The sequence below is a fragment of the Eptatretus burgeri genome, chromosome 15, assembly GCF_056783735.1.
Source record: "Eptatretus burgeri isolate ZD-2024b chromosome 15, Ebu_testis_v1, whole genome shotgun sequence".
Classification (NCBI taxonomy): domain Eukaryota; kingdom Metazoa; phylum Chordata; class Myxini; order Myxiniformes; family Myxinidae; genus Eptatretus; species Eptatretus burgeri.
The window spans coordinates 40,695,478-40,708,627 of record NC_140975.1 but is presented as its reverse complement, the minus strand read 5'-3'; the positions used below and the strand labels follow the sequence as shown (position 1 = coordinate 40,708,627).

The 13,150-nt window shown below is 45.9% G+C and overlaps 1 protein-coding gene across 6 annotated transcripts in view; it reads right to left on the bottom strand.

Annotated features, from left to right (window-relative positions):
- LOC147012019 (transmembrane channel-like protein 7) overlaps positions 1-13,150 on the bottom strand; it is a 59,680-nt gene that overhangs the window by 13,393 nt on the left and 33,137 nt on the right. For all 6 annotated transcript variants that reach the window (XM_085856573.1, XM_085856568.1, XM_085856570.1 and 3 more), the window contains 6 exons: positions 11,152-11,299; positions 10,865-11,038; positions 9,982-10,160; positions 2,446-2,566; positions 1,485-1,582; positions 1,195-1,378 (listed from right to left, as the gene is read on the bottom strand). In XM_085856573.1, the coding sequence (XP_085712699.1) occupies positions 1,195-1,378; positions 1,485-1,582; positions 2,446-2,566; positions 9,982-10,160; positions 10,865-11,038; positions 11,152-11,299 (904 nt within the window). The remainder of the gene's footprint in view (positions 1-1,194; positions 1,379-1,484; positions 1,583-2,445; positions 2,567-9,981; positions 10,161-10,864; positions 11,039-11,151; positions 11,300-13,150) is intronic.

The window sequence follows — 13,150 nt, the reverse complement described above, 5'->3', positions numbered from 1 at the left end:
ACATTAGGTACCACATACAAAGATAGAAAAACAAATAAATGGGTCAGAGAACAAACCAAAACTCAGGAAATCTTAGAAATAATCAAACTTAGGAAATGGAAATGGGCAGGACACATTAGCAGGACAGATAACAGGTGGACAACAAGAGCACTCGTATGGAGATGTATGGATGGCAAGAGGGACAGGGGAAGGCCACGTCTAAGACGGAGCAATTAAATTGATAAATATTGGGGAAGGCAATTGGAACAACAAAGCAAGAGACAGAGCAATATGGCATCAACATGCTGAGACTTTCGTCCAGCAGTGGACTGAAAATAACTGACAATGATGATGATATGATTGACCACCCATTGAGCATATAGTTTAACGATGACGACATCAGTGATGTGGTGTGGCAGCCATTTTGGCTAGAAATTTAGACGTTATCCGAGAAACGCGGCAATTTTTTTCGTCATCTACACCGCCATTCGAGTTGGGTTTTTAAAAAAGGACAAGTGGTCGGTCATGTTATCTGGCAGCCATATTGGATGGAAGTGAAAACCTTATTAAAATTCCTTTTCTGAAACCGCTTAAGCCACTGATGTGGAACTTCAAATATATGATCAATTACTCACGGGGGGGGGGGGGGGGGGAGGGAGGTGGAAGGTTGATAACTATGACATCATAAGTCACACGATCTGGCAGCCACATTGGACCAAAGGAAAAGATTTTTAAATCTTCTTCTTCGAAGTAACTTAAACAATTGATGTGAAACTTCAAAATACATCATCGAATCCCCATGGAAAAAAAAAAACTTTGATAATTATGACAAATTATGCAGGTTACATCGTCTGGCAGCCACATTGGATAGAAAAGCAAACCTCGTCCAATCAATGTGAAACTTTAAATAAGTATCCATTGGAAATAAAGTTGGATAAAAATGAGGTTATAATACGTCACTTGGTATGACAGCCATATTGGATCAAAGCGAAAACCTTTAAAATTCCTCTCTGAAAGCCCTTCACTGCAGACTTCACAAGCTTGAGCCCAGGCATAACTGCTTGTAGTTATAAGAGCGCCCATTGAGTTATGTTATATTTTTACACATCATTGTTAATTCACCAATGTTTGTAACTTCAAATACTCAGGAATAAAATAACCACACCAGGAGGTAAGTACCTGTGTAGAGGATGAAAGAATCAACACATTGCACACCTTTTTGATGTAGAACAGCATGGTGTATTTCAGGAGGTTGAGCAGTGGAAGAAGAGGACAGTAGTACAATCCCACCCAGCACACCGTTTGCTCATATACAGTGGTGAGGACATTATCTGGCACATCAAACTCCATCTCACCCCACCAGTTGGTAATACGGAAGTTGCAGTATTTCACAATCAGTCTAAACGAAAAGAGGAGCATTCAAAAACCACATTTTGAGGCAGCGTGGTCGTGGCGAGGGAAGAGGTGTAGTAGAGGAGGGCACGAATGACAGGTACACCACATACTTGCGAGGGAACTGATACAGCAGAGTGACCATCAAGGTGGTGAAGAAAGCGAAGACAGCCAGCTTGTACATCTCTTGTCCCACACGTGTCTCCCAGCACTGAGGGGAGGCAAATAAAAAGAGGAATTAAAAAGAATGATCTTTTTTTCACGTCATGCCCATTAACCACGACACGAATTGGAAGCTAATAATTTGTAATGATGTCAGATTTAATTATTAATCAACCAGACTTGGTGGTGGAGTGTTTCCAATATTATAGAATCCGCTCTGAATCTGCAAGGTTGGTGGTTCAAACTCTGGGCGAATCATAGCAACGACTAAAAATGGTATGTACTGCTTCTTTCTTGATGCTCAGCATTTACAAAGGATAGAGCACGAAAAAACAACCATAGGTTTGCAACCATCGTGCAGGTTTGATGGACAAAATGGCCTTCCACATTGAATTTTCGTGGAAGAGAACTCGTTATTAGTCCACTACTGGTTTCCACCGAGGGAACTATAGGTTTGCTTGCCGTCTGTCCATCCGTCTGTCTGTCCTACCTGTGGTTTTTCAGACTTTATTTCCCATACCCCTTAACTTATTCAACTGAAACTTGGTACATGGCTTTATTATGATAAGTTAGAGAACAAGTTTGAGTTTCTAGGCATTTTTTCAATTTTTCATAGTTATGTCCTTTTTAAACTTAGAAAATATCACATATTATACGTGGGTCAGTGTTCAGATGCCCCGACTACATCCCACTGCTTTACTCCCATTGGCTGAACAGATGGCCTGACTCCAGCCCAATAAAATCATGTGCCGCCATTGTATGAAGTAGCACATATTGGCAGGCCTCGGGGCCTTAGGCCTTGGCCCAGTGCAATTGGAACGATACCAGGTATATAACCACGTGCATTATATATGCATACAAGCCGTACGCATGTTTTTACAAGAGTTGGTAAATCGACTGCGCCATTCATACCGGGTACATCTTATCATTGTATCCACAGAGTGAGCAGTCTTCCTTGTCCTCGTAGCATGTGATGCCGGACCACAGTGCATATAGAAGGATGCCCAGACTGGCAAATCTCAATAGCACCGACCTGCAGGCACATCAATCAAAATAGGCCATATTGAGAAATGGGTCTTTAAAGTCGATAATTGGTCATAAAAACTTAAAGCGCAATGGTACAGTTTGGCATTCAAGTTGTCATAGACCACCAATTGTGTCCCTTTTGACAAGTATCTCTTGTACTATGAAAGCAAAATGCCTCAAGTGGAACGTACGATAATCACATTCTTTGGGTTGAGGGATGATCAAAGGATAATGTATATGTCTACAGATATAGTGACCAATGCATGATGGGTCAAATGACCCTTTTCATTCGTTTGAGGTTTGTTGTTCATTTCTAAGCCAGGGTTCCACACATATTACTGGTGTTGCAGTTCTAGGAACCACATCCCACCAAAGCAATAGCAACCATCATACAGCGGTCCCGAGGCAGTTATTCCATTAATATACGTTCAGGTAGTCCCTTCCCTTTTGTCTCGCGGGACAACGGGACAGTGCGTTGTGTGGATCTCATAACTAGGTTTGTTTACACAACTAACTTCATTTTTACTCTTCTTTTCTGCTTATTCCTGAGGTAAATCCGGATTTGGGTCCTCGCGGAGGATAACACGTACAGCACGTGCTGTGGCCAGGGGAGGGGAATAAGAAAGCTGCAACAACACCACACGAGCATCAACAACGCAGCTGTGAGGATACAGCGATACCCTCGAAGGAACCTCTGCCGCAAGCTCAAGATGATCGTCTGACGTTTCCAATGATCTGGGATGACACTGCTGGTTGCATTGAAAGGGTTTACGAATGAATATCTCTTAAAGACGCTGCACGGATGTTGTTTTTCACAACACAGAAGCAAGTTACCCAATATCGACGAGAGCGTGGCTGGCAGCTTGGTGCCAATAACTACATCGTCAGAGGCCGATAATAGAAAAACAACAACCACGCCACGTTGTACAGGACACAAGTGTGCATGATACGGGCAGCGCGTTCTTTTCAACACATTTCTGGATTTAATTATATCGGCATCCTCATTTCCTTCCATTTCTCCATCTGATACTTATACCTATATTATTTTTCATTCAAAACCTCTATCTAATTATTATATCCGATCGTTCCCCTCAATTCCTGACACAGATCGGGGTTGGCCCCGCGCAAACGATAGCAGAATTGGGTGAACGCGAGCGCTGACCACGTGGGCCATGGCGGATCCACGCGTACTGTACGAAACATGCTCGATGGCAGGCGGACCCGTGCTTAGCTCGTGACACCTTATTATCGTACAAAGCAGGGCACGGCTGGCACACCTCTTGTTCTGGTCTGTGCATGGGTTTATCCTAACATCTTACCATCCGTGCATGGGTTTACCCTAACACATTACCGTCGGTCCTCGCTGGGACCGCGGGTGTTCCCCACGGATGGTGGATGTCTCCTCGCCTCTCCACCTGGCGAAGCCGTGTTGAGGCAGAGGCGTGCTGTGCAGGTCGGATCGCTCGTGCTGCGTGGCGCATCACAGAGCAGGCATTGCTCAGCGCTAATTGGGTGTGCCTGGGTGGGCATGCGGGGCTGATACGACCCTTGGCCGGTCGCCGTGGCACGGTGTGGGAGATCGGTGCAAGGCAATTTATGTCGCGGAGTTTGGTGCGGGGCGATTCATATCATGGGGAACTCACTAAAGCTAGTGAGACGATTCCGCATCTTGGAGTTATCTTTCTGGAAGTGGAGTGGAGCCGCTTTTGGCCATCACGGCCGGGCCACACAGTGGTCTGGGCCCAATCAAAGCGGCCGATTCGGGTGACGACATCGCTTCGGGGTAATACCCCCACCCTGCACCCCACAGTCTATAAATGTTTAGTTCCGGTCTTGGTGTCTTGCCCATCGCTGCTTTTGGCTCGTCCCGGTTTATGCCCGGCCTGGGATCAATCTATCTGCCTGTCTGCTCACTCCGCATTCTTCACCCGCCCGTCTTCACCTACTCGCTCTCGACTCCGCCTTCTCCACCCAAGTCCCTCCCTTCATGCCCACGGTCGGTCTCATTTTCTAGACCGTCGCGAGCTGCATGAAGTGCCATGAAGCAAGAGACAATGCACCAGCTGTCAGGGAGGTATCGCCCAGTGGAGCATCCCCCCAAAACATATTGGTGGTGCGGTCGGGCAATCGTGCAAGGTATTGAGAGACTGTAAGCCTCATCTCCTCTCCTCAGTTTTCTCTTCATCAGGGTGTGTGTGTGTGTGTGTGTGTGTGTGTGTGTGTGTGTGTGTGTGTGTGTGTGTGTGTGGGTGTGTGCGTGTGTGTGTGTGTGCGTGTGTGTGTGTACGTGTGTGTGTGTGTGCGTGTGTGTGGACGTGTGTGTGTGTGTGCGTGTGTGTGTGTGTCTGTGTGTGTGTTTGTCCTGGTGCCTGTCCTCGTTTAAGTTAAGATTGTACAATAATTATATCGGGATAACTCTTTTGTCGGGATAACTAACGGGATATTGTCAGGTCAGGTTCGATCTGTGACCTGCTACAGGTACCATGTAAACCTGTACTAACCTGTTCCATGGTCGGGTTGTCGGCGACTAAACCGTCTCCCCAACCAGGTTTTCTGGTGAGGAGGGTGTTTGGATATGGACACCCAGCAGGATTAAAAACAAAACCTGTCAAAGAGCGGAGGAGCTCCTTGTGAGCCAACGGCCATCCATATCTAGTGCCCAACTGTGTCTGCGGACGTCCTCCTGCAGTTGGGTTACTTCTTATTAGGAGGTTGGTGGCAGGATTTGCACTCCGGCCACCGTAAAACCCTTCATTCCGCAAAACGCAAAAACGCAAAACAATCTGAAAACCCACTCCGTGGGAGTACCTCCTGTGCAGCTTCCCTTCGCAGGGCAGCTCACCGGATGACGGGATTGGGGCAAAGCCTTCGGGACCCCCAATCTTTGATAGGAGGGAAACCACGGGGTAACATCCCTGGGTCAGATTGCGGGAGAGTGTGTCGGAGTGGTGCTGAGATGTCGTCCACCAGACGGCGGTCTCCTTGGGTTAACCTGAGGCGGTCCCTTCGGGTGGGTGCCTGGAATGTCCTATCCCTAAGAGAGGATGATCACCTGTCTCTGTTATCATCTGAGCTCAAGCGTTTGGACATCGGGATTGCAGCTCTCTCTGAGGTTCGGAGACCGGATTGCGGTGAGATAATGGTGGGTGGTTACACCTACTATTGGTCTGGTCGCTCTGATGGTTACCATACCCAAGGAGTTGCTGTAGCTGTGTCCAATAAGCTGACCCCAATGATAATTGAGGTAACACCGGTCAACGAGCGTATTATGAGATTAAGGATTCGTCACTCCTTAGGTGTCATTTCCCTGGTCTCTGTTTATGCTCCGACTGAGGCGAGTGATCTCACCGTGAAGGATGCATTCTACGCCACGCTCGAGTCTGTGGTTGATCAGTGCCCCAGACGAGATACACTTCTAGTCTTGGGGGATTTCAATGCATCGACTGGAACTGATAGGGATGGTTATGAGGTGTGTGTTGGTCCCCATGGGTCAGGAACTATGAACCAGAATAGCACTAAGTTCCTTGACTTTGCCAGAATTCATTTACTTAGGGTGGCTGGTTCATGGTTTCAGCGCCCACAAGCTCATCGCTGGACTTGGTATTCCAACGCTGGCGGTGTGGCAAAGGAGATTGACCATGTCCTCATTGACGGTCGTTGGAGGATGATCCAGAACTGCAGGGTCTACCGGAGTGCTCAGTTCCTCAATACTGACCACAGGCTTGTTGTAGCAACTCTAAAGCTGCACCTTAAATCCTGGAGAATGGTACCATCCCAGCCTAGGCTGGATATTGGCAAGCTCAGGGATGAGAGAGTAGCTGAGGAGTTTGCGAACAGGCTGAGTGGACACTTGGGGGGTCTGGGTGCTTTGGGGGGTCCTGAAGAGTTGTGGAGCGCCTTCAAGACCACCGTCCTTGATGTTGCCGGTGGATGCCTTGGAGTTCACCGCAGGGCAAAGAAGAATTTTGTCTCTCAAGGGACACTGGATACCATTGACCAGAGTCGCAGGGCCAGGCTGAATGGCAGAGCTGAGCTGTTCAGGGAGCTGAGGCGTAAAACTGTACGTGCACTGAGGGTGGACAAGGAGGCCTATGTGCGAGGAATCTGTGAGGGGGTAGAGCATCACCTGTGGACAGGTGATTCTCGTCCCGCTTACAGGGGAATTCGCGCATTATGTTCATCCAAGCCCATCCCTCGGAGCACTGCAGTTCGAGCAGAGAGTGGTAGGCTCTTGACAGAGGAGTCTGAAGTGAAGGCCCGCTGGGCCGGTTACTTTGAGCGGTTGTACCAGGCTGATCCCCCAACTGTCGAGTTGGACGTCAAGGGTGTTACAATCCCTGTTGCTGACCCTCGAATCAACTGCGGTCCACCTACGCTTGTGGAAACACGGGCTGCGGTGAACCGGTTGAAACGGGGCAAAGCTCCAGGGATCTGTGGCATCCATGCTGAACTTCTCAAGGCTGGTGGAAATGCTGCACTCGTGTCGTTGCATGCAGTTTTGTGCTCTGCCTGGAACACAGGCATCATCCCAACTGACTGGAAGAGGGGCCTTGTTGTCCCTCTCTGGAAAGGGAAGGGTGATCGCCAAGACTGCAACAACTACCGAGGAGTGACGCTGCTCTCAGTGCCGGGCAAGGTCTTTGCTCGGATAATTCTCGATAGGGTTCGCCACCATCTGCTTGAGCACCAGCGTCCAGAGCAGTCAGGCTTTACACCAAAAAGGTCAACGATTGACCGTATCCTTGCACTTCGTGTCCTCACCGAACGCAGACGAGAGTTTCGGCAGGGGCTGCTTGCAGCCTATGTTGATCTCTGTAAAGCGTTCGATTCAGTGAATCGGGATGTCCTCTGGAGGATTCTTGGTCTTCGTGGGGTGCCACCAAAACTGATCGATCTGATGTCTGAACTCTACTCTGGTACTGAGAGTGCTGTGAAGTGTGGTGGTCCCATCTCTGACTTATTTCCAGTTGTTACTGGAGTTCGTCAGGGATGTGTACTTGCCCCCACACTTTTCAGCACTTGTATGGACTGGATTCTAGGGAGGATGTCAGAGAGATCAAGTTGCGGTGCGTCATTTGGGAATGTCAAGATCTCGGACCTTGACTTTGCAGATGATGCAGTCATCTTCGCGGAGACTTTAGACATCCTCTTGGGGGCCCTCGAGGTGCTGAATGAGGAGTCGGAGCCGTTGGGATTACGCGTTTCTTGGGTCAAAACTAAGATCCAGGCTTTCGGTGACATCTTGGATGCTGCTGTCCTGTCTGTGTCTGTTTGTGGTGAGGATGTTGAGGTCGTGGAGAGATTCACTTACCTTGGCAGTGATATTCATGTCTCTGCTGGCTGCGAGTCAGAGGTCAATAGACGTCTGGGTCGGGCCTGGGGAGTCATGGATTCACTGGATCATGGGGTGTGGCGCTGCCGGTACCTGTGCGGGAGGATGAAAGTCCGAGTCTTCAGGTCCTTGGTACTTCCAGTCTTGCTCTATGGGTGCGAGACTTGGACTCTGACCAAGGATCTGAGATGGAGACTTAATTCCTTTGGTACCAGGTCTCTTCGGAGAATCCTTGGCTATCGCTGGTCGGATTTTGTGTCCAACGAGCGGTTGCTGAGAGAGACTCGGATGAGATTTGTTACCTGCATAGTCCGTGAGCATCAGTTGCGGCTGTATGGACATGTGGCTCGTTTTCCTGACTCTGATCCTGCTCACCAGATTCTCTCAGCGAGGGAGTCTCATGAGTGGAGGAGGCCAGTGGGTCGACCACGTGCCTCATGGTTGCAACAGGTTGACCATCATCTCAAGGAGATGGGGATGGGCCTGGCATCTGCCTGGGGGATGGCCAGACGGAGGCCCCTGGAGTACCGGCGGAAAGTGGACGCAGCGACGTGCTGTTCTGGCACATGCTCCCATACCTGACCTGACCTGATAACTCTGCTCTGTGTCTGCTTTTGAAAGTCGCTTGTATATTGCCACACCTCTCACATTTCTTCCTATCCCTGCATTACACACAACAATAAAACTATTCACTGTGCCACATATCCTTCCTCGCCTGCTTGCAAATAAAGTATTATTAGAAATGTTCGCAGCTCGTTTTTGTCTGTTCTTTCATCGATCCAGCATGGTCCGAATCCTGGCTTAGCCGGGACGTTATTCCCAACAATCCATTCCATTTATCCGATACGTCCTTGGCAGTGTCGCTCAGCTGCATCCGATCCAGTAAAGTGATCCAGTTCGGACAAGGCGTCCGGGAACAAGGGCATGTTCCCCGGTAATTAAATCACGTGATTAATTAGGTAACCCGGTTAACGCATAGACGGGAGGACCCTCGGTCACGTGGTTGAGTTATTGGCGTTCACGGTCAGTTAGCGACCCGCCACATTACGCAATTATCCGTGTGTGACGGCCTACAATTCCGGGGACTCTGGTGGGAACCCGAGATAGCTTCTGCCCCTGGTGGTCTTCTCACCTGACCCCCGGCCTGCAACACTGAGCTACATCAATGACCATTTCAGTTGGCACTGGAATGGGGTACCCGGCGGAAAAAAATAATTATTGAAATATCAGCTGCTTTTTTCATATCATTTTCTCACCTGTATTGCAAGGAGAGCGAAAGGCAGTGTTTAATCAGACGTACTGTTTGATAGGGTGATATATTACTGTTATATGAATAAAATGGAAATGTTGACAAAAAAAAGTATTGAATATAGCAAGTAATTTCTGAATCTAATCGATACGAGAAATGGGATTGAATGAGACTCACCATTATTATAACTGAAGAAGAAGATGAAGGAGGAAGAGTTTTTGTTTTAATAAAAATTGAAACTGGTCCATCTATCCTCACCTTACTCAACTATATCACACCATTTGCAGTTTATTCAACTATATCATGCTGTTTTGCAGATTGGGCTTGATTAGTGGTACCCCGATAGGCCAATTGTTTCTCGCCGGATGCACACAGGCAGGGATGGATGGACGCAGGGATGGACCGCAGGCACGCCAAGACTGAGCTCCTTTTATATTATTGGAAAAGTAACAATGGTAACACATCTATTGTAACAATGGAAAAGTTGCGCAAAAGTTTGGCCTGTATTGTTTGTCTGAATGCCCGCGATAGAACATCGCTGGGCAGATCTGCATCAGACTAAAAAGTTAAGCACACTTATTTTTTGATCTTCATGATGATGGATTTCCTTTTGGAATTGAGCAACCTTGTGTGGTTTATTATTGTGAGATGCACAAACAGACTTTATTGACCACAATAGGAGAAGGGGATTTTTTTAATTTAATTATCAATTAATTATTTAATCAAATAAATAAACAAACAAACAAACAAACAAACAAACAAATAAAACAAACAAATAAAACAAAAAATAACCGCTTACAATCTTTAATTCTTACTTAACCTAAACATGTGAAACAGTTACCTTCCCAGCATGATGCTGATCCTCGTGGAGGGAGAATACTGCTCCACAGCCATGATGGAGTTGAATAACAAGGGCAGCAAGAAGTTGAGTCCGCCGATGGCAATGGAGGGAAGATATTGTATTATGAAGTCCTGCACGAATTCGAGACCTAATTTATTCACGTCTGGAAATATTGTTGACTGGGGATTTTGGAGGAAAGTGAAATAAAGAGACAACTGTTAGTCTGTTTCTTGTTCTCATTTCAGATCCCATATACTCTGTATTTGTCTATTTCTAACCAATGTCCTGGTAATCTATATATTAAAGTAGCCAGATTTCTCTGTCCATCCATCCCTCTGTCACTCTCTTTCCGCTGGGACGTTATTGTGGTGTTATGTCTGGAGCTAGGCTCGGCCTTTACGGCGGTGTATTATTCATGAATCAATGAGAATTCCATTTTGCAATTTGGAAAAAAAGAACAACGTGACATCTGATTCCTGAGAACATAAAACAAATTCATAATATTGTTTTTTTTGTGAATAAGTGTGCATATTACTAAAACTAACACTGGTTTGTTAGCAGTGAACAAAATGTTTCTGGATTAAAATAAATTACACATATTGACTGTCAATAAACTGTATTATTGAACTGTAACATATACAAGTTATGTTATTCAATTCCCATCAGTGAAGCGATGGGTTCAATGCCAGTTCAGATTAAATGATACTGGTGTCTACTAATGTCTTAATCCTGCACGAACCGAGTCAACATAAGTTTCACAATGACCCTGAGATCAATATAAAATATAAAAATGCTTTTTCGTTGAATTATAAAAACCATGAGTGCTCAAGGAAGTTGAGGATGAAGATAAGTTAGTTGAAGAAGGCAAAAAGATGAAACTCACTCCTGGTATGTATTCCTGCGAGTATGTGGTGGCATAATAAACCAGGGCAACTGCAGCACTTAGAAGCGCCAGTACAACAATGTTCACCATTAAACGAATGAAGATGATGCAAAAACGCTGCATGGTTGTCCGCCCTGCTGCGTGCAACTTACTCCTGTCTTCCTCCAAGTCTGTCTGTGATGCAGTAGAGGATATGAGCTTTCACCATGGAGGAGCAAACAGGCAAAATATGGCAAAACAAAAGTGAGTGAAATGTCATGAGGTTGACATGCTGCTGGGTCACTCACCACAAACTCATAGTACATGCCACTCTGCTTGAGATTCGCTGCTTTCTTATCACCAAGGTTGAAGTCCCAGCCACAGAAAGCTTTCCTGCTGTAATTCAGTTCAGAATCTTCCGCCTGAATCAGCCGTTGCTTAAAACCTTCCACTGAGCTGGAGAGACGAGTAAAATGGAAAGTGGGAATGGAAGGGGATGGATAGCAGGGGAGGGAAGAGTGGGTAGAAGAGAAGAAATTGTAAAAAGTTCAATTTACAATTTAAAGATAACACAAGCTTCTCTTATAAGTAACTTCAATACAGGAGGAGGCCATTAAGCCCATTAAAGGCTGTGCTATGATTGCTCGTCCAAGCTCAGTGCTTTTTAAATGCTGAGCAGCACACTTTTTGGTACGATTCAGCCAGAATTCGAACTGCCAACCTCCAAAACTCAGAGTGGATTTGTTATTTATGATATACTCTGACCATGACATTACCGAGTCTGATTTATTCTTTACTAGCAGGGGCTACACAGTGCTGCCTGGAGAGGAGGAGGGGGTGGGGGGGGTATACCCCCATGCTGCCCGGCTGAGTGAGCTTTTCCCAGCGGTGGTTTCGGGACGTGTTGGATAATGAAAAACTATGGAGTTATTGGCCTCATGGTGGTTACCTTTTGCCTGCGGGTCGGCAGCAGCACTTCCTGACCCACATCCCAATATACACTTTATAGCGGCCTTTTGTGGCCTAAAAACGGACGTCAGAGCCAAAGTGTGGGAGCTTAAAATCTTGCGCGGATTCTAAAGTACCCAAACCCAAAATGTAGGGCCTCGCGGTGCTACGGTTCGGCCGTGAAAGAATAACGTACAAATGCACAAACACAAAAACAAACAAACAAAAAACCACACAAACTCTTGAAAATATTTACAAGATTAATTAAAACCTATAAAAGCCACGTATATACCACAATTACTTTCCAGAAGTTCAAATTTTGAAGGTTTTCCACAACATTCCACATTTACTTGTGGTGTAGGACGTTAAACAGTTATCCAAATCTACTGGACCTGAACAGGAAATCAGTTTTATTCAAACTGGCATAAGACTGGATGATAAAAGTGTGGGCCTTGTTGATTTGGCATCCCATTTCAAAGTATAAACTGCATACAGCACACAAGAAATAAAGTTGAAACAATTTTGCAAAGTTCAGTGTTCGACCAAGAGCAAAATGTCCCAATATTTACCTCCGCTACCAAAAGCGGGCAGAGGTTATGTTTTCACCCCTGTCTATTTGTCTGTGAATAGGATATCTCAAAAAGTTGTGGATGGATTTGGACCAAACTTGGTGGACAGGTTGAGTGTGTGACAAAGAAGAAATGGTGAGATTTTGGTGAATATCCGGATCCGGATCCAGAACCTTTAAAGTTTAAAGCATCGGTTCTTAACCTTTGGGGGGGGGCATGAGTAATTTCCAGAGGGGGCGTGAGCCCGGAGAAAAAAGTAGGAACTTCTCTAACTAGAGGGGGAGCACTCGGGAGAGTGCAAAACCTCTGCCGCCAATACTGCTGGGCCACTCAAGTGAACCTTATATCTTATTCATTAAATATGATGTCAACAGTGCTGACAGTTATAGTTCTTTTCTCCAACATTTTTTTTTGGGGGGGGGGGAGATTGGAAATCACTTAAAACGTGTAGAAATGCAAAAAAAAAGAAATCAAAATTTTGTTGAAAAAAAGTTGCAAAAATTTTTTTTCTCTAACAAATTTTTTTTTGGGGGGGGGAGGTTGGAAATCACTTAAAATATGTAGAAATGAAAAAAAATTTCTCCAATTTTGGGGGTTGGAAATCACTTAAAACATGTAGAAATGCAAAAAAAAAAAATTTCTCTAAATTTTTTTGGGGGGGAGTAACAATTTTGGGGGGGGTTGGAAATTGCTTAAAACATGTAGAAATGCAAAAAAAAAATTGGGGGGGTAACAATTTTTGGGGGGGTTGGAAATCACTTAAAACATGTAGAAATGCAAAAAAAACTTT